Source organism: Medicago truncatula, chromosome 4 (assembly GCF_003473485.1).
Source record: "Medicago truncatula cultivar Jemalong A17 chromosome 4, MtrunA17r5.0-ANR, whole genome shotgun sequence".
NCBI lineage: Eukaryota > Viridiplantae > Streptophyta > Magnoliopsida > Fabales > Fabaceae > Medicago > Medicago truncatula.
This window is the reverse complement of record NC_053045.1, coordinates 49,669,781-49,694,713: the sequence shown is the minus strand read 5'-3', so window position 1 is coordinate 49,694,713 and position 24,933 is coordinate 49,669,781. Positions and strand designations below refer to the sequence as shown.

Here is a 24,933-nt window from a genome sequence, read left to right as displayed (position 1 = left end):
TATTATCATCGGCGTCAAACATACGCATGATTAACTTTGGATTTATTTAAGCCAATCGAACTTATTTGAAAAAGTGAAAAAAAAAACTTTTGATTTAATTGGATAAGTTGTGTTGTAAAGAAAATTTTAAATTTTATTTCTTTTTTATAAATCAAGTATGCTTTAACTAAGATACTAATTTTTCAAATGGTTTCGATATGACCTTGGTTGTGCAAATGCACAAAACTTTCTCTTAGCCTTTGTAAAAAAATATTTTTTTTGTAGTCCTTGCAACAAAATTTAATCATTGTAAAATTTGTTTACTTTGAAATTTATTTTTCTGTAATACGTAAAACATTTGATTTTTCGTCCCTTCAATACTAAGTAAATAAGGAATAAAATTGACATCATACACATTTTACTGGGAGTAATTTTAACATGAACAAATTTTACAAAGATTAAACAAATAGCAAGGATAAAAGACAAATTTTGTTATATTTATAAAGACTAAAATATTTTTTGCAGTGACAAAAATCAAAATGACTCTTATTTATGGAAATCAAAAGTATATTCAAGCCTTTTCAAAATTGTCCAAGACAATAATATGCAAAATAGTTTGTGTTTAAATAAGAGTGTAAACAATTCTACATTTACAAAATCATACTCTTTAACATTTATAATTTTTGATAAAAATATTATATCATTGTCTAATGTCTGTGATAAATTTACTCTTTCTCTCTCTCATAATTTCCATGTTATTTTTCTATACAAATGAATGATCTCTTGCAATTTTTTGGCATATCCGTGTGTAGATATGGAAAATTGAAATGAAGCTGGTTGGAGGTGGTTAGTACTTCACCAGGATCTATACTATATCTAGTTATATCCGTGAATATTTATGCGATTTTCGGAATGGAGTGATGGAGACGGATTGGAGTTTCAGAATAAGGGTATATTCTTCTTGGAAACACATAGGAGTTTTGAAATATCTGTCCAAAAAAGAAAAAGAAAATAAGAGTTTTGGAATAGAATAATGGGTATATTCCTTTTGGAGATTTTTGCTTTTGATAGAAAGAAAACCACCGAGTAGTCGTGAACATAATTTAGTTTGTAAGGATAGTGTAATGTTATATACGATATTTGGGGTTCAAATCTCATATATCTCACTTAACCATCTTAAAATGTGAACTAGGTCATTACTCTATTTGATAAAAAAGAAAACCACTTATAATTAAAAACATAAAAATATAGAAGAGAAGACCTTTTATCCCTCAAAAAAAAAAAAAGAGAAAATTTTATATTTTTTTTTGTGAATAGCCTAATGGTTGAGATTCACACAATTTAAATGTGGAGAAATGAGGATTCTCGAGTTCAATCCCTAACCTCTGTATAATATTATTCTTACAACTATCAATTGAGTTGTACTTACAGAACAAAGAAAACTTTTTTTTTTTTTTTTTTTTGTGGTGGCCGAAGTTCAAACCTTAAATTTTATATATTTTATACATTGTTCATATCAACTAAATTAAACTCACATGGACATAACGAAAACCTTTTAATTTGGAGATTATTATTCTTTAGTCATGGAGATTTATTTTCTCTATTTGTGTGTATCATGAAAATGGAGCCAAAACAACCTTTTATTTTTTGATAGAAGAGTTTTGTGAAAATTATATTTCAGATTATATAGAAATGAGCAAGATAAACTTCAATATTAGAGAAGTTGACTATCATAGAATCTAGCACATGTGATTAGTATATATTTTAATTTTAGAAAGACAACGAGAAAAAAAGACATATAAATAAGGTCTAGTTTGGGGTATCAAGTCTCATCACCGGCTCTAATTTAATGGGAGAGATTGTCAAAAGGTTACATTTATCTTTGAAGAGCGTTCAAGATTGGCCAAAAAATCTGCGCAACAAATGATCCGTTAAATCAAAAATCTTCACCAACAAAAAATGTATACATGCATATGATGCATATGAGAGTGCTCCCGATGTTGAAGAAGATGGGGAACTTTTTAAGAATTTGTCTCGCAAATAACGAGTTGAATAGAGTTGTTAATTACCAACACGAACCCATGATAAACCCCAAGAAGCTCAACAAAAAGCGCATGTCCTTACCCCCCTCTCATTAGAATAGAAACCTCTATCCAATCCCTTGTTGTTACGAAGTAAACTGCGAGAATCAATGTCACCGGAGTCCGAAAGTACCACAACTTCCATCAATATTCAACTTAATACATCCATTTTGAGGTGTGGTCCACTTAACAATGTGATGTCTAGAAGAGTGAATACTAACATAAGTTAGATTTGGTACGCATGATTTCTATAAAATGAAGGATATTTCAGATTTTCCATTGTTTGTCGCCAAGAGTATTGTTATTTCTAAAGTGCCAGATCTACTAAATAGTTATTACAATCATGTTACCAAAAGCTCCTTTAGACATTGTTTGTAACATAGTATGTGATTAGTATACATGATATGATATATGAGTGTTATAAATTTTGGAGTATTGAGTTTGGTTCTTACATATAAAAACGGTAGAGTTTTATAATATGATAAAACCGCTTAATTTAAAGTAGTTGTTGTGAACGGAGTAAAATTTTTTGTTAGTCCAAATTTCTAGTCAAAATCGGAAATTAATCCTCCCTATGGAGATTAATTTAATTAATTACATCATGTGCTCTTCTATATACACTCCTAAGAGATATTACCACAGTTGTGAATGGAGTTGATAGTATAAAACATTTGCTCACAGAAAAAAAGAAAAAGAAAAAAAAAAAGAAAGAGATTCATGACTTGTGTTATTGCTTATCAAATGATACGCTATAAACTACAAGTTGAAACCCTACATGTATAGGCTAGTGAAAAAATGTTTTAAGCTCGAGAATTAATATTATTACTGAACAGCTCTATTTTGATGGCACAAGTTGACCTGGTATAAGTTATACGTATTTGAGTTAATCAATCATTCAAGGGTTCAACTTCGAATGTAGAAAACAAATTGTACCCAAAGTTTGCAAGATGAAAAGCTCATATGATGGTTGATATATGAATCAAGATAACTTCCATGGTGAAGGGATATATAGGGCAAAGAGGAAGTTTAGTATGGATAACTTTAATCACAGTGAACAAATACCTTTTTGAATTAAAGCAACTTGTGCTTTTTGCCTTATTGAACTAAAGAAACACAATAAAGTGCTTAAGGCATAGCATGAATGTGTTCAACACACTAAAAAAAATGGTGTTTTGGCAACAACTAATGATTTAGAATACAATTTTTATGATCTTTTGGTTACTCACAAGTTCTTATACAGGTTGACATATTGGTGTGGAATTGTGGATCTTGCCTCATATTAACTTTATAACTCTATAAACTGCATATATACATCAAGCAAAAACTAAAAGGTTTTTCAACAATCTGTGAACAAAATTGTAAGATTACAAGTACCTCTAGCTTTTTTAGTCAATATCTAGGCAAATGTCCCTTAATTTAGGAGGAACGATGCAAATGTCATTCTCCTCAAGTGAAGATAGTACAGAGGGACAACTGAACATGTTTTGCTTAAGCATTAAACGCCAATCTTCGATGTTAGTCCCACGGCAACAATCCACTTTAGGAAAAGCTCTCTTTTCAAGCATTTCTATAATCTTCATAGTTTTACCAAGAACATAAACTGCTTCTCTAACACTATCCTCCCTCTCTTCAATAGCACAATGCAAACCCTTAACAGATATAACATGAGGCAAGTTAGTTAAACATGCCCCCAATATATCAGCAATCATAACTATCACAACTTCAAACAGCCTCTGACTAGTATTATTGTCTTTTACAACATCTTGATTCAACAGAAGAATGGTTTTGCTTATTCTGTACATTGCATTGGATGCCAATACTTTAATAGGCCATGCTGAAGGACTTACCTTAATACACACAAGATAATATTTTGATTTATATTTCTCATACCTTGTTTTTGCAAACTCAGCTAATGTCTCAAGTGTCTCTTTTGGAGTCTTGTTTTGAAGGGAGAGTTTATAAAGATCAACATCTAGCCACTTTCCATAGAGATCAGCTCCATGCCAAACAATTTCAGATGTTTTTCTAAGTTTGATCAATTTCCCTTCTTTGTCAATGTTATTTTCGATGAACTTCACATAAGGTAGTGCTTCATTTACGGTACTAATCAAAATTTTCACCAAACACTTTTCCATATTTGGAAGTGCAACTATAATGCTCGCTAGTGTCACAATAGGAAGTGACCAATTATAAGGAGGTTCTACACCATGCAAAGGAAGAATTTGGTCACAATCAAATTCTCCAACTCCTTTAAATCCATGTAACATTGAACATTTTTGCTCTAACAATTCAATAACAAGTTTTGGCTGCTTCTTTTCACCTTGTTCAATCCAATGAGCAGTTGCATCACAATTATGTTTCATCATCACCTCAACCAACTCTTCCTCACCTTCGAGATGAAGAATAAACCGTTTTAGGTCCTGCTTTCTGCCTGTTCCTAAACCCGAATCTATACCACCGAATTTTGATTTCCAATTCTTGAAAAACTCACAAAATCCCAAGATCCACAACATAGGGTAAATTGAAACAAATTGTGCAGCTTTACACACTCTAACCATCCCCATCTGTAGTTTAATACAGAAACACAACATAATCAGTTTGACATCATGAGCCAACTTCCTAAACCACCGGTTACCAATCCGAAAACTAATCGGACTCTCTCGAAACACCACTAAACTATCAGTCCAGTAACCTTCTACTTGAAAAATTCTCTTGCGACTCCTTTCCCTCACATTTGGACACCTATATTTAACAGCAGCAAACCACCTAAAAGCAGGAGCAATAGTACCAACGCCAACAGCAGCAACTTGAACTATAAGAATCAAGATTATAGACCATTTGTAATCACTTTCACCAGCACAAAATTTAACCGACCAAGACATCAAGTAAGATCGAAGCATCGCTTCAAGTAACGTCAAAGTACTCAAAACACAAAAAGCACCAGAAGCAGTACATGAAACTGACCTTCCAAGTAGAAATTGAGGACCGCTAGTATGAGCCATCATCCAGAATTTCATCAATTCATCTCTTAACTTATCAGTAACTTTGTTATACTCATGTCGTTTTTGTTTTGATTCTTCTCTCAAAGCATCTTCATTGACCTTATACTTCAACTCCATGTAATGTTTCATCTTTGGTAAACACAAAGCAGAAGAAATCATGATCATCAACAAAATAACCATAAGAAACATAATAACACCATGTTCAATCCAAAACTCATAGATAACCCCAGTTCCAAATTGAATACAGATATTAACAATCATAGTAACTACTAAAATAGCCATAGCCAAAACATTCAACATGGTTTCATTGTTCGGTGTGACACCAAGAGATGGCATGGAATTAGCCATGATTGTGCAGATTAAAGCACTGCTAGCTAGTTTCGCTAGCTGATCATGACGGTGAGGCATAGGAGTGTTGAGATCAACCGAGAGTTTTAAAGAAACAGCGATTATGGTTAAGGAAGTTGCGTTGAGACAAAAGTATTTGCAAGGGAACCATAGTTTGCGGGTTTTGATGCCTTTAATGAGGTCTGCAGACATAGAAATGAGACATAAAAGTGATGCTGTTGCTATGTAGATTCCAATCCATGGCATTGGTTTGCTGAATTGTGCATCGTCTAACTGTCCTTCACTGTTGCACATATTTTTTGTCATCCTCATTCTTCACTGCTTCTTTCTGTTGCTAAGGTGTTTTGCTTATATGTCTAAGTCAACTAAACCACTAATGTTGATTTTTTCCCCAAAGTTATATGGACTAGAACATTGTAATAATTAGATTTCTATGGAGAATTATTAAGGGGTGTAAATATGAATTATTATGTATATTATAATGTGTTAATGATCTTTTGGACGGTGTAAATTTTGGAATGTCACCGTAAGAAAATAAGAGGAAGAGGCTACAATACAACATCTGCAGACAGCGAAGAAGACAAGGTTAGGTGTATTATTAAACGTCAATGATTTTGATGCGAATGGTCTGTATGATTTTTTTATTGAATGAGATGTTGTAGTCTAGCAACAACGTTCATGAAGGAGTGTGTGACGTAAGGCTGAGTTTCAACAAGAGTTAGTCTTGGTCAATTTAGACATCGAGGAATAATTGAGGAATTTAGGCTTGAATCCGGCCCTTTCTATTCCAAAAGGAGTAAATAGTCAATTTTTCCTCTCTGAAATTGTAAGTTTCATCAATTACTTCTTTGAAATTAACAAAACTTCAATTACCCCCCTGAAATTTCACAACGTTAGTCAATTTACCCCCTCCATCAAATTTTTCTGTTAGTGAACATGACGTTTTGCAAATACCCCCTGAAGTTTTGCACTTATGTGCAAAATGCCCTCCAAACTTAAAAATTTATATTATTTTTTTCTTAAAAATAAACAATTAATAGTTAAATATTAAAGCTAACTATTAATTTTGGAGTTTGGAAAAACTACATACATATATACATCAAAATAGGGAAAAATGTGTATTTTTAAAGTGACAATAATAGATCTTTTGATGAATGTTATTCCAAGGAATTTAGGAATTTATTATAATGTTATTCCTAGAAATGAATGTTAACCTAAGGTGTGTTTGTTTCAAGTTTACCAAATTTATTTCTAGGAATAACATTCATTGGAATATAAAGATGAGAATTTTATTCCAAGGAATTTAGGAAAAATATGTTTGGTTAGCTTTATAATATTCCTAGGAACCATAAAAATAGGGATTATAATAGGTAAACTAATTATGAATTTATTCTCATCTCCATAGGAACTTTATTCCCACCCTTTTCCTTGGGAAATTTTTTCTATTCCCAGGAACATTTTATACCAAAGAAATAAATTTTAGTAAACTTGTAACAAACATAGGCATATACATTTCTATCATTTTATTCCCGGAAATCAACAATTATAACTTGAAATAAACACACTCTTAGACTTAACTCTGTTGGTATGAACAATGCATGATAATAGATAAGGTTCAGGTTTAAACCCCGACCATTCATTTTAAGGATGACATCTCTATGATATGATGCAGGTATTGTACACTAACAACCATAAATGATTTAGATTAGGAGCACGTGTAAGTGATAAAAAGTAGAAGAAAAAAAATTACTATTTATTTATTATTATTGAAATAAAAAACTTTCCTCTTTTAACTTGTTTTTATCAACCACTTTTAACTTCTTATCGTTTGTGTTTAAATCTAAATATATTTGGTTATGACTATAAAAGTTTTACTCCTTTCTAATGTGTTCTTTTATATACACGTGTAAAAGATATTACCAGTACCACATCTATGAACGGAGTTTGTTCTTGTAAACTAAAAAGATTCATGCTAATCGTCATGGCAAAGTACCTCAAACTCGCAAAGGGAAGAGATTTGTGAAGCCAACGAAAGTTACGAAGGATATGGATGCTGATCGTGAGGTGAGCAAATTCATTAACCATTGCAATGAAGTTAAAGCAGCGACTGTAGCTACAAAGGACGGTGATTATCTATAATGAAATTGGAGGCCTAACTCATCCTTAAAAACCGGTTCATAAGGTGAGGATTGCCTCCTCTATATAAACTCTTATCAAGAGTCTTATCTATCTAATGTGACAACATCAGAGTCTGCAAGTGGTGCAGATAAATAGTTAATGATGGTAGGGATAGTTGCGATAACTAAATATATCTTATGAGACAATTGTGTATTTGTAAAAGTAGTTTTGATGATCCCTTCTTTATTTACCTTTCCATAGTATTTTGTAGTGTTATTTATCGCTATGAATTGCATATTTTTTCTCATTTCTTTTGGATACATGGTATTACTAGAGCTTATCGAATTCAAGGGTGATCTACCTATTCAAGCACCAAGTCCAAAGAGTGTTGGGCGTGATGTGGATGTATTGGGAAAAACTTAAGTCTCACATCGGATAGATACAACTTTTGAGAAGAGTATATAAAGAGGAGACACTCCTCGCCTTACAAACCGATTTTGTGAGGTTGTATTAGGTCCAACCACCATTTCTAATATGGTATCAGATATAAAGGTCGGAATTGCTCAAAGAAAGAAAGAAGAGATCCGATATTATTAGCCAGAGGTTTTAGAGTATGTGTAGAACACCAATTACAGATATTCTTCAATTGTCCCAAAGAAAAAGTTCTTCGATTCTTATTAATCCTTCATTCAAATGAATCTGCTAGTATTCTGAAATTGGTTATCAAAGCTTGGAGTAAAATTTTGTTTGTCTTTGAACGTGACACACAGTGCAACAATAGTCCCTAAAAGAAAACATTTAAATCTCTCTAATATTTTACTTTGACACTGTTTATGTTCGTCCCTAACTTCAATGAATTCGGTTCTCTATACATACCAACGCTCTCTGCACACCCTCTTCACACTATATCTCACTCATCAATTCTGATCACTTCAATACTGTTTTGTTTTTCTTTCTTTAACGAGGGTTACATTACAATCTATCTCCTAATCAAAACTTCATATAAGAATATTGCAACGTGCCATACAAGTCATGTTATTTTTTGTTTGAAAGAATACAAGTCATGTTATTATAATAAGCTAGAATATTGCAACGTGCCATACAAGTCATGTTATTATAAGCTAAAGTAAAGACGGACCTATCAAAATCATGATGAGAATTCGTATAAAGTAAGTTATGAATTTATGAAAAGTTGATTATGATCCTCTAAAAAAAAAATTATGATATACTTATCCAAAGTTATGTGTTGTTTTCTCAAAATATTTTAATTTGTATACACTGTCATGTCACTGTAAAATTGCATTTAATTTTGTGCCGTTGTATCATATAGTGCATTTTTCTTAAGATCAAATATTGCATTTTAAAAGAATCATATATTGCATTTGAAAACACGTAAACTTGTAATATTCATTAAAGAGATTAATAATTGTGGGTTGATGGTCCAAAACAACATTGCACACACAAATAATCAAAATATTTAAAATCTCTTCATTAAATTATGTAACAACATGTAATTAGATGTGTGTAAAATAATTTTACAACAACAATGTGTAGAAATTAAAGTTTTGTCAAAATAAATACTAATTGTGATATTTTTTATTAATACTGCAATTTATAAGAGTCAAAAGCCTGTAGACATTAGTCAAAATAATATGTAGTAGCATATGGAGCCATCAATTTAATGTGTTTTCATTTGGCTTGCCTTCTCCTTGTTGTAAACATTGAGTATATTTTTAAATTCTAAAACAAAAGAATATATTTTTAAGGTTTTAAATATATATTTTTAGGGAATTTTTTTTTAAATAATTTGTATCAGTTTAAGTGAGAAATATGAAAAAATAGTTTTATTAAAAATATATTGTATTTTCTCTTATTTGAGGTAATATTGATTTGGTCTTATCACAAACCATTTTATTTTCTCTCTCTTTTAGTTGAACTACTACTACTTGTTAATTGGACCAATGGTTGGTAAGAAAGTTGAAGGAAGGAAAATACTATAACATGGTGTTTACACCTAACAAAATAACTTGTTAGCCAAAATCTAACATACAATCAATAATTTTCTGGTTAACAACGCAATGATGACTTATACACGCATAGTAACTATTATTTACGTTGCATCATCTCGCAACTCAAAGCTAACGGCTAATGCAACACATGGTGACATTTGTTTACACCTAATAATAAATAATTTGTTTGTCGAATTGGTAAATAGGCGATTTAGGGTCAGGCAAATCCTCTTAGGCGGATTGGAGGTTAGGTGACCGCAAATACAGTCAAATGGAAGTTAGTCGAATCTTTCTCAATTCTATTGAGATCTACGAAGGTCACAAAAGTGTTAGAATCAGTCAAAACTCATCAAAATTTGTTGAGTAATTTACCCATGCTCTATGTATATAGAGCCATTATCCGAAGAAAGCTAAGAGTAAGGAACCAGGGAGTTGGGCAGGCGTGGATAAAACCAACGAAAAATACTGCGAAAGTGTGGAATTTAGCCAAAAGTTGGATGCCACATATCCCCAACAACCGGAGGATTTACACATTGCCCATGTAAATCGTCGAGCAAGGTTAATCATTGTATGTCACGTCGTTTTGACCAATAAAACTATTGTTTGTCTATAAATACTAGACTTAGTAGCTCAAACACGCAAAAATAAACACTATACTACTTGACACTTTTTGGAGAGTTAAGTAGTCACGGCCGACTAGCAGACTTAGACGTAATCCTTTGAAGAAAAGAAATTATTGTTGAAAAGCATTATTAACTTCTTTTCACTTTTGTTTTTCTCATAATTCTCTCTACCTCAATCATGATTTAATTGAAGGTTGAAAAAAGACCAAGTCGAGTTGAAAATTCCGCTTTACTGTCTCTGTCTGTAGAGTGTAGAAGTTCCAGTCTCTTCTGTCAAACAGAAGGTTTTTCATTCATATTTTTCTCTGTGTAACTTACAGAGTATATAGATATTACAGGAGGAATTTCATGACGTGTCAACCTATACAACTAGAAATCAGGGATTATACAACTAATTATAATAAATACTAATGATTTTAATGACTCAGCTAATAATTACATTTAATATTGGTGATTCTAGTGACTCACGCCAACATCTTCCTCTTATTATTTTCTTACCATCGCATTCACATTCAATTTCATCTTAACAATTTTCAACACCGTCTAAAACATCATCAATCAACAGACACAAATGAATACATCACAACATAATCATATTTACAACCCTTAATAATTCCACATAAAAATCTTATTATACTATTACTATATTGTGGTCTATATAACTTGGAAAAAAGAACATGTGGCTAGAAACACAAACATTTTTCCTAAACAAGTAACAACATTAATCGTTTTGCAGCAGAAGCATTGAAGAATAAAGATGGCAAAAAACATGTGCAACAGTGAAGGACACTTAGATGACACAAATTTCAGCAAGCCAATGCCATGGATAGGAGTCTACATAGCAACAGCATCACTTTTATCTCTTATTTCAATGTCTGCAGATCTCATTAAAGGCATCAAAACCCGAAAACTATGGTTCCCTTGCAAATACTTTTGTCTCAATGCAACTTCCTTAACCATAATCGCTGTTTCCGTCAAACTCTCCGTTGATCTCAACACTCCTATGCCTCACCGTCATGATCAGCTAGCAAAGCTAGCTAGCAGTGCTATCATTTGCACTATCATGGCTAATTCTATGCCTTCTCTTGGTGTGACGCAGAACAGTGAAACCATGATGAATGTTTTGGCTATGGCTATTTTAGTGATTACTATGATTGTTAATATTTGTATTCAATTTGGAACTGGGGTTATCTATGAGTTTTGGATTGAACACGGTGTTATTATGTTTCTTATGGTTATTTTGTTGATGATCATGACTTCTTCTGTTTTGTGTTTACAAAAGATAAAACATTACATGGAATTGAAGTATAAGATCAATGAAGAAGCTTTGAGAGAAGAATCAAACTCAAAGGAAAAACAACAAGAGTTTGAGAAGGTTACTGATAGGCTAAGAGATGAATTGATGAAATTTTGGATGATGGCTCATACAAGCAGTCCTCAATTTATACTTGGAAGGTCAGTTTCATGTACTGCTTCTGGTGCTTTTTGTATTTTGAGTACTTTGACGTTAATAGAAGCGATGCTTCGATCTTATTTGATGTCTTGGACGGTTAAATTTTGCACTGGTGAATGTGATTACAAATGGTCTACAATCTTTATTCTTATAGTTCAAGTAGCTGCTGTTGGTGTTGGGACTATTGCTCCTGCTTTGAGATGGTTTGTTGCTGTTAGATATAGGTGTCCAAATGTGAGGAAAAGGAGCTGTAAGAGAATTTTTCAAGTGGAAGGGTATTGGACTGATAGGCTAGTGGTGATTCGAGAAAGTCCTATAAGTTTTCGGATCCGTAATCGGTGGTTTCGGAAGTTGGCTCATGATGCCAAACAGATGCTGTTGTGTTTGTGTATTAAACTACAGATAGGGATGGTTATATTGTGTAAAGCTGTACAATATATTTCAATTTACCCTATGTGTTGGATCTTGGGATTTTGTGAGTTTTGCAGGACTTGGAAATTTGGTTCTAGCGCTTCGAGTTTAGGATCAAGCACAAAGCAAGATCTACGACGGTATATTCTGCATCTCGAAGGCGAGGAAGAGTTGGTTGAGGTGATGATAAAAGACAATTGGGATGCAACTATCCATTGGGTTCAACAAGGTGAAAAAAAGCAGCCAAAACTTTTTATTGAGTTATTGGAGAAAAAATGTTCAATCCTGCAAGGATTTAAAGGAGTTGGAGAATTTGATTGTGACCGAATTCCTCCTTTGCATGGTGTAGAACCTCCATATAATTGGTCACTCCCCATTGTGACACTAGCAAGCATTATAGTTGCACTTCCAAATATTGAGAAGTGTTTGCTGAAAAAATTGATTAGTACTCTAAATGAAGCACTGCCTTATGTGAAGTTCATCGAAAATAACATTGACAAAGACGGGAAATTAATTAAAGCTCGGAAAGCAGCAGAAATTGTGTGGCTTGGAGCTGATCTCTATGGAAAGTGGCTAGATGTGGATCTTTATAAACTCTCTCTTCAAAACAAGAGCATCGAAGAGACACTCGAGACCTTAGCTGAGATTGCAAAAACAAGATATGAGAAATATAAAGCAAAATACCATCATGTGTGTATTAAGGTCAGTCCTTCAGCATGGCCTATAAAAGTATTGGCTTCAAATGCAATGTATAGAATAAGCAAAACCATTCTTCTGTTGAATCAAGATGTCATAAAAGGCCACCATACTACTAGTGAGATGCTTTTTGAAGCAGTAACAGTGATAATTGCTGATATATTGGGTGCATGTTTAACTAACTTACCTTATGTTATATCTGTTAAGTGTTTGAATACTGGCATTGAAGAGAGAGAGGATAGTGTTAGACAAGCAGTTTATGTTCTTGGTAAAACAAAGAAGATTATAGAAATGCTTGAAAATAGAGCATTTCCTAGGGTGGATTTCTGCCGTGGGACTAATATTGAAGATTGGTGTTTAATGCATAAGCAGAAGAGGTTCTGTTGTTCCTCTGTACTATCTTCACTGGAGGAGAACACAGCTCCTACTAAATTAAGGGATCTTTGCCTAAATATTGACTAAAAGCTAGAGGTACTTGTAATTTTACAATTTTGTACACAGATTGTTGAAAAATCTTATAGTTTTTGCTTGATGTATGTATATATGAAGTTTATAGATTTATAAAGTTAATATTAGGCAAGATCCACAATTCCACGCCAATATGTCAACCTGTGTAAGAATTTGTGAGTAACCAAAAGATTAGAAAATGTGAAACACCATTTTATAGTGTGCTGAATACATTCATGCCATGCCTTAAACACCTTATTCTTATTGTGTTCCTTTAGTTCAATAAGGCAAAAAGAATTTAATAAATCTTGTTCATTTAAGTGAAGGGTACAAGAATGGAAAAACATCTTTAATTGGTGTGATTAAACTACAATTCTACACCAATATGTGAGCCTGCAATAAGAACTTGTTAGAAAAAATGTTCCTTTTGGATTTCATTCTGTACCAAAGAGAACTACCACATTATCATCACAATTACGGCTTTTATCACTTCTGATCTTTATAAAGATATACTAGAATTTTTTTTATTACTGCAACAAAATTGTCACCAACATAAGCATAATGCCGATTACTATCTCCTGTGATTTGAATACACATCTATTATCGGGTACACCAGTCCTAGCATTGCATAGTAAATCAATAGTTATTGGTAAAATGAATGGATTAGATGGATTTGGATTTATATGATAATGGATGGATTCAATTCAGTTCATTAACTATTTTTTTGTTGGGTGGATAGATTGAATGGATGAAATTGTTACCTTCATATTTATCAGTAAAATGATTATGCGTGCGAGGGTATGAGAGCTAGGATACAATAAAGTAAGGTTGTACACCAAATGTAGTAATTTACCACAAATGGTCTTGTGAGAGATTTGCATATGGACTGATTAGGAAAGGATCAAAGAAGGTAAGGGAAAGCGAAATTGTCCATTTGAACGTCAAAATAGTATCCTCTCACATGAAAGTCAAACTTTTGAATGTCATATTTGACAGCAAGAGCTTCCTATTGGTTGTGTGGTAGTGCATTTCAAATTCTTTGAATTGTCCAATAACATCACCACAATGGTGTCTGACATATATTTTTATTTTGATAAAAGAAGAAAAAGAAAAAAAAAAAGAGTTATGGAACGATTTAAGAGGAACATGCTTCATCAAGTCCTTGTTAAGAAGTAAATTAATCATGGGTTAATCGATTTCTCGAACACTACTTAAAATCTAAAACTAAAAAGAAAAGTCAAGTTTTATATTTAAAAAACACTTTTTTGTCTTTCAAAAAGTACAATACAGAATTTCTAAAAAAATATATTTCCTTTTACAATTCCTTAACTAATGTCGCTGGATTAACAAGTATCATTGAGATACTTGTTAGGGTTTAGGACCCTAAACCCTTTCGATGACAATATTTCCTTTAATGGAAAATTTAACATTAGACATCATGACCTCTAAGAGCTAGAGCATCATCAACACAAGAGTTTGCTTCATAATGGACGTAATTTCTTTGAATAGTCCAACCTAAAAGGTTGACAAGAGAAAGGATCTCATGAAAAAGAGTTTGAAGATGAAAGGTGGAAGTAAATCGATTTTGAGTCATTTTGGCAGCACGACTTAAATTAGTTTCATAAATAACATGATTTAGATGCAAATCTCTAACCATTTGACAATCAGAGAAAATACCCCATATACCATAACTTAGCGAGTAAAGCATATATGCTCTTCAAAGTTTTGAATCATTCGCCAATCTAATGACATGTTTCAATGAAAATAATTATAGAAATATGTTAAAAACAAACATGATGACAGCAAAGTGTCTTTTAGAAATACTTTTCTTTCTATAAAGCATTCCCATGATTTATAGAAAGAAGTGTTTTTTACAAATATGTTATTTCTAAAAAGTGTTTGTCAAAAAGTTTGAGTTAAAGCATATATTTGGTATTTACACTTTATTAAACTCAAACTTTTTGACAGCAAAACTTCTATAAAACCACAATATTTTATGTTTATGTTTAATTTAGGCCAAATACCACTTTTGATCCTTTTAGTTTGACAGAATTCCCAAGTTAGTACTTTAAATGACTAATTTGGGACACAAATAGGTCCTTTTAGTTTGAAATTTAAAGGACTGACTTGGAAATTCTGTCAAACTAAAAGGACCTATTTGAAACTTTTGAAACTTAAAGGACTAACTTGGGAATTATGTTAAACTAAAAGGACCAGTTGAAACTTTCAAAACTAAAAGAACTAACTTGAGAATCTTGTTAAACTAAAAGGACCAAAAGTGGTATTTAACCTTTAATTTATATATAAATTTTATAGAGAATGCTATGGAGTGTCGTAAGAGTAGTGATTTGCTTTTAAGAAGTTAAACTAGTCATAGAAATTAGCATCAAGAGAAATCGAATCTGAGACTTTGAGAGTGAGTGGTGATTAAGATACCAAAAGAAGCAACTTTATATTAAAAAAAGGAAAATGCTAACAAGTAAGGGCATTGTTTAAGCATCTAAAAGTAGCAATTTTTGTATTGGAAATTGTACGATTATGACTTTAACAAGTGTTTGACTTGTATTTTCAAGACATAATTTCTTTTTGTGAGTTTCTTAAACAATATTCTTAGGGCACTTGTTAACAAGACCCTTAAAAAAAATGGTCTTTTTAAAAAATAAAATAAAAATGGTGTACTCGTTACCTTAACAAAAGTAACACCTTGTGTTTTCAAGACAATTTTTTTATGGATTATGTGACCAATGCCCTTAAAGAACTTGTTACATCGATCTGAAACGCATGTCATTGATCTGGAACGCATGATTAATTCAACAGTTGAGACTGAGCCAAAGTTATGGTAACTTTGGCGCACTAAAGTCTGCTAATCTAGATCCCAAAAATTGATAGATGAATTTGAGAGAAAAAATCAGGGTTGTCAGTGTGTGAGAAGGAGAACCATCCAGGAATGTAACACCCCAAAAACAAAGAATTAAGATTTCATGTACACTTTTTAATGAGTCGTTTAATCTCTGATGTGTACTTCTCAATCCTACGGTCACCATGTAATCCTCTCACTTCTCACAATAAATATTTTTCTTACTTTTTATTAACAATGATATTTGTACTTGTACTATCATTTTGAGACAACTTAACTTATAAACATCTCTCCCATACACTCGTTGTATCTTACTCTCTCTCTTATTTTTTTCTCTATTGTTTTTTATCAATAAAGATAGAGAAAAGAAATGTTGTCACAACTCAATAATTATGCAAATATTATCATTACTCTTCTCACTTCTTAAATTGGACCAAAACATACTCCAGCAGCATATAGTTCCGCTTGTCGACACTTTTTAAATTGGTTTATGAAGTGTCTAACATCACTGAAAAGTTGAATGGCATTTGAGCTTCCGTTAAGCCAACAACAATCGGAAGAAAAAAAGAAGAGCAAAACGAGCAATTTGAAAAGCGACAAGAGTAGTTTTCTTGTGGATGTTCTATTAAAATAACGAACCCCTCTCCTTCCTTCGCGAGTTTTTTCCAGGACTGGTTTGGTGAATTTTATTTCTTCTCGAAATATTTCGGGAAATGTCAAATCGAACAAATTTCTACAAGAATCCTTCAATCTCATATAACAGAAACTTAAGTCTATCCTCCGTTCTTCAGAATCTCCATGGTTTATTTCCCATATCTCTTTCCTCATTCCAATTCCAATTCCATCTCTCTCTATCTATCTTTCACTCACCGATTTTATATTCTTCAGCTTACAACATCGCCACCGGTAACATTACTTCCGACGACCAACCACCTCCGGCTCCGGCTCCCACTGCTTCCCTCAAACGCCGACGCCATCCCCGTCCACCGCAATCCCGTCACAATCACCATAAGAATGACGTTGATGATGATCCTTCCTCTATGTCGCACACTGATTACATTCTAAAGAGAAGGTAAAATCAATTTCATGCATTATGCAATTTTCGACTTTTTTTTTTTTTGTAGCTTTTGTGGATTCAAACATGATGATGATGATAAGTTGTTATTGATCAGGAAAGAAGTTGATTCAGCTAAGAACTGTGATCGTGTTGAATTGACTGAAGATGTCTTGGTACTTTGAAATTGGATTCATTTTATCTTATTTTTGAAGGTTGCTCTTCTGTTATTCCTTTTCACGTTTTGCTTTTTTTGTGCCAGGGAAAATCTAATTCTGCTCTATCCTTGGTGGATTATGCAAGTGAGTTTTCTGATAATTTATGTATAACTTTAGTTTACTGTTACTGTTTTGAGTTTTTAAAATATTTTTTATATTCTTGTCGCAGATAAAAAAAACTAAAATTCATAGTTATATAATCTAATGGATGTTATTGTAAAACAAATTTGCACTGACAATTTATGCTCATTAAACTCTGATTTATTAGTTGACGTTATGATATGGAAAATTTTGGATTTGATCTGACCTGTTTAGAATATTCAAACCAAAAGTTTGTTTGTTAAAAAAAAACGTTCAACCCGAAGAGAAAGTATTTGATGGAGAAAATGGTTAAAATCTTCTATAATATTGTATGCATATGAAGCTTGGAGCCGATATTCTCGATTCTTTTAGTAATTTTGCTACTCATTGTTACTTCATCTTGTTTTTGCTCCTTTAATTAATTTTCAGTTATTTTTAGTTTTTGGGAATGAAACATGCCTATTAGTTATTAGTTTTTCCTGGGATAAAGAGTAGTTTCATATACTGGTACACAGTTGCTTCCTGTCTAAGAAAGTTTTGATAAAAACCTGTTATTAGTTGACAAGCTGTATATGCTTCTAATAATTTTCAATCATATTTATGGATACTTAGGTGATGAAAGTGATTCTTCGGAATGTGAGGAAACTCGTACTCTTCCAAATTCTGGTTTGTTTAGTAATCTGCAAGTTTAAGCTTCTGCTTTTGCACCTTTTGAAATTTTTGTTTGTTGTTTCCATTTTACCATTTATGAAGCAATGTATGTATTTGTCTCATTGAATTTGAATGCTTTCTTAAGGGCACAAAGAAGAATCCATCAATGGAGTCAAAAGTAGAAATGAGCAGCGTTTTCCTGTATCTGGAGAACCTGTTTGTCTTATATGTGGAAGATATGGTGAATATATATGCAATGAGGTAAGTTATATGATGTAAATATTCACTTCAACTTTTACTTTACAAGTTTTGCTGTGCATTATATTTGTTGGCTTTTATAGACAGATGATGATGTCTGTAGCATGGAGTGCAAAAATGAACTTTTGGAAGTTCTTAAACTCAATGAGGTATTTCTCCTTAAAAAAATTGTCTAGAGGTACTAGCCATTCTAAGTCCTAAATATTCACTTCTTCATTCATAATAATTTTAGGGAACCTCCCATAACCAAGCTGAAGATTTCTCCCATGACCAAGCTAAAGATTTCTCCTCATCTGGAATTAGAGATGCCTTACCAGCTCCTGTCTTTAGCGATGATACCTGGGATTATAATCGGCACCGCTGGTCAAAAACGAGATCTAGTCTTTCTACTTATGAATGGTATATCTCTCCCTCGAACACCATTCTCTGCTTATAGAATTTTGACACGTCACTAGTTTTTCAACTGTCATGACAAATAAAGAAAATGGTTTAATATTTTACTTTCTGCATACTTCCCTCTTTCTGATTTGGTCTTTTGTTATGTGGGTTTTGTTTTACTGTAGTTGGAAATGTCAAAGACCTGGCCACTTAGCTGAAGATTGTCTAGTGAAGAGTTGCAGTGAGGTTTGTCATCAATGCTATATTTGCATAGGAGTTCACCTTCTTTCTTTTTTGGTAATGATTTGTTTTTATAAAACAGATTACTGTGGGAAGAAGTAATAGATCCAGTTCCATTCCAAAGGATCTTCTTGGGCTGTATAGAAGGTTTGTAAATTTCTTTTTAATTGCCTTGGCAATTCTATGTTCCTCGCGCTCTATTTTTATTTTATCATTCTCTAGCTTGATACCAAGACAAGTACTAAATCACTCTTTGTTTACTATCAAGTTTTCTACAGTATTGTTTACCTTTTTGTCCAGTCTTTCTTCTTGGTCAATTGATATTATGAAGTGTGCATGTTGCGTTGTTGGGTTATTAGGAATGTGAATGATAAATATATGTTATTGTTGAGAAGTCCACATGCTCAATGCTTATTGGTGAATTTGTGTATGGCCCTAGAGAAAATAATTTTTTCCTGAGTGCTCCTTGAGCATAAAGGGAGATGTGTTTTAGCCTTTTAGGTAGAATGGCTTAAATATTTTCTTTTCAAATTTTATTTTCAACTGTGGAAACTAATTCATTGTTCGTAGTTGTACTACTGTTTAATGTATATGTGTATGCTTTAATGCTTTTCATTGAATTCTCTGAAGAAAATATGTTGTTGAATGAATGTACTTCTTAAGTGGGTCAACATTTATCTGCTCTTATGTGAAGATCGCCATAGAAGTGAAGCAAACTCAGCAGATTTGATTGATTTTTTTGTGCAGATGCCACCAGCTTGGTAAAGACTTGTTGGCTGCAAACTGTAATACATGCCGCAGCTCATTGAATCTGGCCACATGCATCGACTGTAGTATTGTTCTTTGTGATGGGTAAGCTTAAAATTTATACTCTGACTAGGCGCCATGTCTCAGATATACAAGTGACTATGTAAAGCAGCATCTAAGAGTTTTTGTATCTACCCTCTCTTTTCAAGTGTATTAATTCAGATGATTATCGGCATGGAAACTATCAATGTATAATGACAATCGGGCAAAGATTGTATCCGTAAGAATGCTGGTTATTGATGCTATGCACCAATAAATAATAGATGTTTTTAATGCCCATTCTTAAACAGCAATGCACTTTTGATTGATATAATAAGCAGCTTTTTCTGTCAAATTATTATGTGCTTATAGCTGGTGCTGTTGTTGGTGCTGATTTGTAAATGTGGAACATAAACTAAAGCACGAAAACAATGCACGGATGCAATCATAGATGTAGATATTACTATGCATTCCTTCGTGATCTTTCTGAACTCCCACAGGTGATATTTTCACTCTGTTTTTGCATTCTAATGAATTCTAATATTCCTATTTTCCAGGGCAGGTCACTTGGATGATCATATAAGAACACACCCTTCGCATCAAAAATATTACTCACACAAGCTAAAACGTCTGGTGAGTTTTCTCCTTTAAAATGCATTACTTGAATAAAGGCTAAATTTTCACTTTATATATATGAATGCAGTTTAACGTGAGTATCTATCATATTTGAAGTTAAATATTGTATTAATCTTGACCATAAAATATTTCATCTACCAATACACAACAAAAATAACAATAATCAAGATTTTCCCCACTAGATGTAAGTTAAACATTTATTAAGTTATAAACTATGTAGTATATAAACTTAATGCCTTCTTTGTTCGTTCCTTAATTTGCTGCCTTTGTTCATGTTATTGATACTAGCGTGCGGATGGGCACGGTCCGCTTTTTCTATTGCGCTAACGCATATATATACACTAATCCATCCACAAAGAAAACATTGTTTATAAATTATGTAAGTTAAACATTGTATCTATCATATTAGCGCCAAAGATAGACCATTATTTCTAAACCTCTCAACTGTTTGGCCTATAATTTTTTCTTGCTTTCCCTCTATAACCTTGTCAAGTCTATATGGCATGGATCAATGGCGGTAGTTATTGTTGTCTGCTTTTTCCTAGTGATTTTCGCAAGTCTTTGCATACGTAGTCTGGTCACGCATATTTAATTAATCTCTCTCCCTCCATTTGCGCTACTGATTTCTGCTTGTTGAGATCCATGTTGGTTAGAGATATGTTCAAATTAATTAATTCTTACTAAGACATGGGCAATCCTCATTTCTTGAGCTAGCTTTGGGATTGAGTTCGACTTACAGCTCAAATTTTAAGATGGTATTAGAGTCTATCTTAGATCAATTATTTGACCAGCTGTAGTTGTCTATGAGAGAGAGAGATTCCCTATAAACCACTTTACCCAAGGTACGTGGGTCTTGCAACTCAAGAGATATGATCAAGTAGGTATCATGTATGTATAAACGTGTTATGTGTAACACATCTTTGAATGACTCGAATTAGCACCCTACTGCTTATGAACTCATGTTAAGCTGTGTTGCTATAAGTTGGATGCCTATACATGTTTAACGTGACATCTTTGATTGGCAGCCTCTTTTCATCCAACAGCTAATCAGCTCATGTCAATTTATGTTGCTATAGGTTAAATGCTGCAAGTCAACTTGCAAGGTCACTGACATCAAAGATCTCTTGGTTTGTCACTATTGCTTCGATAAAGCCTTTGAAAAGTTCTATGACATGTATACTGCAACATGGTAGGTATCTTCAGTTTCTTATATCATAGTCCTCGTCAATTTACTTTCAAACAATGTGGTTTTATAAAATGTTTTCTGCATTGAGCTCCGCTAAGCGGGAGCTTTATAGCACAAGGTTCCCCCTTTTTATTCAATGAGTTGGATCCAAATATGGTTTATGATAGAACACTATGGCGTAGTTTGATCCAAATATGTTGTTGTTGTTGTACTATAAAGGCAGACTTTTGGTTAATAGGGTCAGAAGAATATCAGTTCAATATTTAACTGTGATATCTGCTGTCATGCATACATACATGTACAGAATACAGATATGTTAGTCTTTAGTGTTTATGTTTTATGTGATGTCAACTTTTATCCCATTTTCTTCTTTTTTTATTAGCTTAATACAAACATGTTTTACTTGTCTTGTGAAGGAAAGGCGCCGGGTTTTCAATTATATCGGGTTCTATATGCTGTGAAGACCACTTCACATGGTAAGTATTTTCTCTACTCCTTAACATTAGGTGTTTGGTTTGTAGGTATCTTAAATGTCCTGGAATTTAAATGTTTCGGCACAAAATGCTAAAATATTTGCAGCGGCCATGTTTGGTTACATGCCTGGGGATATATAAGCGGGTAATTATGCTACCATTTCCTATTTTTTATATTTAATAAATGGGAAATGTTAACATGTGCCCTATACCAAAAATTGAAATTATCTATTGGAAATTGTGTCAATTTATTTCTCAAAAATTTGAAAATAAATTTTTCCCGATAAATACTTGTTATTTGTGGAATCCTTAACAGGACACATGTTAGTATGACCCTTAATAAATAAAATCATAATTGGTTTTTAAAATGTAATTTTTTCTGTTGATTATATAATTAAGGTTTTTTTTAATATTTATTTATTATCTTTTTGGTTTGAGGAATTTTTATTCTTATTTTTCGACATTAATAATTAGAAAATTATCGCCTTCATTTTTGCTTTTTGTTTTCAAATATTACTATGGAAAATGGTGAAACAGTATAATTTCATTTCATGTTTTCTGCTCATTATTTCAGTCTTCTTTGTTTCGCTCAAATATTTTTTATTTTTTTTGCCTTGGGTCAGGCACAGGATGAATTGTTTGAATGCAGGTGCAGAAGAAAGTGCATATATCGTACAAAGGAATGGCCACAAAGGCAAACGTACACAACTTAGTGATTTCATTTTTTGATGGTTGAGCCACTTTGGTCCTGAGTCTTGATCTACATTTTCGAATTACTCTTCAACATAATCAATGGATATTGGGGTGAATGTCTTGCTCAGTTCCTCGTTCTTTGAGGCTTGTGACTGGTGGAATTTATAAATGAGGCATTGTTGAAACTTGAAAGCATAGACTTGTTGAGATAGAGGTTGGGCCTCTTCTCCGCTGTAGTCAAAGGCATGGGTCTTGTTCAGGTTGGTGAATATTGTTGAAGGCTTGTTACGTCCAAAAATTAGAAGATAATATTATCAGATTTGGAAGTTTCACCTGGGTTTTTGGCTTACTTGGATATGGTATTTTATCATTATTCCTTTGAATGGTGACCATACTTTTGTCATGAATGAGAATATATTTTACATCAAATGTGACACTCAGTGTCTATTTGTGAGCGAAAAGTGTCATAACCCAAGGCAGATTCAGTGTATTATGTTTGAAATAAAGTTATGTTTTATGGTGCCTTCTAGGGTGAGTGAGTGACCTTGATAGGTCTCTCACGGTGAGAGAGTATTATTAACTATTAGATTGTAAGCTTTTAAGATTGTTATGATGCACTACCAACACTTTATCAATTTCCATTCTTACTCTTCTCTTTCTCCTTCAACTACTTTCGTTTTCAGAACAAATCTTTCTCTCTTGCGATAATCAATCCATAATTGATTGTGAAAATTGACAAGGAATTGGAAAACAAAGGAAGGGGAATGTCCCAGTTCAAGATTAATATAATGAAAGGAAATTGTTAAAGAAAAAATAAATAACCTAACTAATTAACTTGTGTTCCTTTATTAATATCCAAACAATGGATTTTCTGTTTGTTCAATAATTTGCTTGCATCTTCTGCAAAAAAGAAAAATGGTATTTGCTTGCGGTTCCTAAAAGCCCCAAAAGGTGGTTGAGAGGTTTGAAAGATGTGTGAAGCTTTCGAAAAATCAAAATTTTGTCACTAAATTTCATTTTTGTTCTTTTTTAAACTATTAAAACTTGAATCTTCCACACTTAAATTGGTTAAATAAATTCATTAAGTTTTTTTAAAAAAATTATCTCATTACTCTTTCATGGAAGCACGATGGTATTTCAAAGAAAAATATATTGGTTTCAATGGCAAAGCTTCATATCAACGGAAGATGCGTTCGACCAAACTTATATGTCAACTCTATTTGAAACTTATGTTGCTGCCAATCTGAATTTTTGGGTGAGAAACAGAGAAAGCAGGTTGAAGATGGAGAAGAGAGAACAAAGCGAGAATTAAAAAGTATATGGTGTTGTTGGTGTATGTTAACAATCATAGAATTTTAATATCTGACCGTCAAAAGTTATTTTTTTCGCTTGCTCACGGTGGGAGACCTATAGCCTGAGCCATGTTTTATTGAACAAGTGAATTAAAGTTATGTTTAATTGTAAATTGTACAAAATTGCTACTGTACCCCAACCGTTTTTAATGTAGTTTAACACACATTTGTCTTTGAAAGCTTGTTATATAATGGAGACTAGACTACTATTATGCAAGGGATTGGGGCATAGTTTACTGCTGCAGGTGAATAGGGGGAGAGAGTTGAGAAAGGTGAGGGCTCTGAACTCAGCACTCCTCCACTCAACCATTTTATTTACAAGCTCACTTGAACTTGCCCGGGAATAATGCTTGATCCCTTTTCTTCTTCCCCTTCTCTCTCGTATTCACCCTATCATTCCAAACCAAACTTCCGCAGCTTCCAGTCATGACTCGTAAGCAATGGTGAGCTTGTAGTGCGATTTTCTAGTGAATCCTCTCGATACAATAAAAGTTTAAAAATACAAAATAGCATTGACCAAATTTAAAATACTTCGTAAGAAAAGGAATAGATAGATTTCGGTCATGACAACTCCAAGTCCTTCAATTTTACAAGGTAAAAAAATCTAGATCAACATTCATTCTCTACTTTTTTTTTTTTGGTCCAGATTCATTATCTACTTTATTATCCACATATTTGAGTTGTCTCTTTCAAATCTACCATATTAGAGAGAGATGATTTATTATTTATTTTTTTTTGCGGGCAAAAGAAATGGATATGATATTTTATTTTATTTTAAAATAATAGTTATGATATTTTAGAGAAGAGAAGTTATAGAAGAAAGATTAAAAAAAATATACTATCTTGAGAACAAATATGAACAAATTCTTAGTAAAAGAAAATTTCATCAATTTTAGATTAAAT

The 24,933-nt window shown here is 32.7% G+C and overlaps 3 protein-coding genes across 9 annotated transcripts; 2 read left to right on the top strand and 1 right to left on the bottom strand.

The window, feature by feature from the left end:
- Window positions 1-3,206: 3,206 nt before the first annotated feature.
- Window positions 3,207-5,995, bottom strand: LOC11426341 (uncharacterized). 2 transcript variants are annotated; one of them, XM_013602165.3, is made up of 2 exons: window positions 3,951-5,995; window positions 3,495-3,709 (listed from the first exon to the last, which is right to left on the bottom strand). In XM_013602165.3, exons 1-2 carry the CDS (start codon window positions 5,720-5,722, stop codon window positions 3,637-3,639), a joined length of 1,845 nt encoding a protein of 614 aa, XP_013457619.1. In that variant the 5' UTR covers window positions 5,723-5,995; the 3' UTR covers window positions 3,495-3,636. The 2 variants fall into 2 exon arrangements, with proteins under 2 accessions (XP_003608726.2, XP_013457619.1); XM_003608678.4 differs by having other exon boundaries at window positions 3,207-5,993.
- Window positions 5,996-10,540: 4,545 nt separating this feature from the next.
- On the top strand, window positions 10,541-13,418 carry LOC11410679 (uncharacterized). The gene has a single exon (XM_003608676.4). The coding sequence runs from the start codon at window positions 10,918-10,920 to the stop codon at window positions 13,180-13,182; it is 2,265 nt and encodes a 754-aa protein (XP_003608724.1). The 5' UTR covers window positions 10,541-10,917; the 3' UTR covers window positions 13,183-13,418.
- Window positions 13,419-16,450: 3,032 nt separating this feature from the next.
- On the top strand, window positions 16,451-23,326 carry LOC112421313 (uncharacterized). Of its 6 annotated transcripts, none has more exons than XM_039833454.1 (15): window positions 16,451-16,825; window positions 16,913-17,096; window positions 17,197-17,254; window positions 17,341-17,380; window positions 17,990-18,043; window positions 18,174-18,289; window positions 18,370-18,435; window positions 18,519-18,685; window positions 18,850-18,910; window positions 18,987-19,051; window positions 19,652-19,756; window positions 20,248-20,323; window positions 21,403-21,515; window positions 21,934-21,988; window positions 22,609-23,326. In XM_039833454.1, the coding sequence occupies exons 1-14, from the start codon at window positions 16,738-16,740 to the stop codon at window positions 21,971-21,973; spliced, it is 1,233 nt and encodes a 410-aa protein (XP_039689388.1). In that variant the 5' UTR covers window positions 16,451-16,737; the 3' UTR covers window positions 21,974-21,988; window positions 22,609-23,326. The 6 variants fall into 6 exon arrangements, 5 of the variants coding, with proteins under 5 accessions (XP_039689388.1, XP_039689387.1, XP_024638359.1 ...); XM_039833453.1 differs by having other exon boundaries at window positions 16,453-16,825; window positions 18,186-18,289; window positions 21,929-21,988; XM_024782591.2 differs by having other exon boundaries at window positions 16,454-16,825; window positions 17,990-18,013; window positions 21,929-21,988.
- Window positions 23,327-24,933: the final 1,607 nt, after the last annotated feature.

Bases quoted from the DNA above. Each gene is read 5' to 3' on its own strand.
- LOC11410679 (XM_003608676.4), top strand. From the start codon at position 10,918: ATGGCAAAAAACATGTGCAACAGTGAAGGACACTTAGATGACACAAAT.
- LOC112421313 (XM_024782590.2), top strand. From the start codon at position 16,738: ATGTCAAATCGAACAAATTTCTACAAGAATCCTTCAATCTCATATAAC. The intron at 17,381-17,989 runs GTGAGTTTTCTG...ATGGATACTTAG, and splicing joins ATCCTTGGTGGATTATGCAA to GTGATGAAAGTGATTCTTCG. The intron at 18,911-18,986 runs GTTTGTCATCAA...TTTATAAAACAG, and splicing joins TAGTGAAGAGTTGCAGTGAG to ATTACTGTGGGAAGAAGTAA.
- LOC11426341 (XM_003608678.4), bottom strand. From the start codon at position 5,722: ATGAGGATGACAAAAAATATGTGCAACAGTGAAGGACAGTTAGACGAT.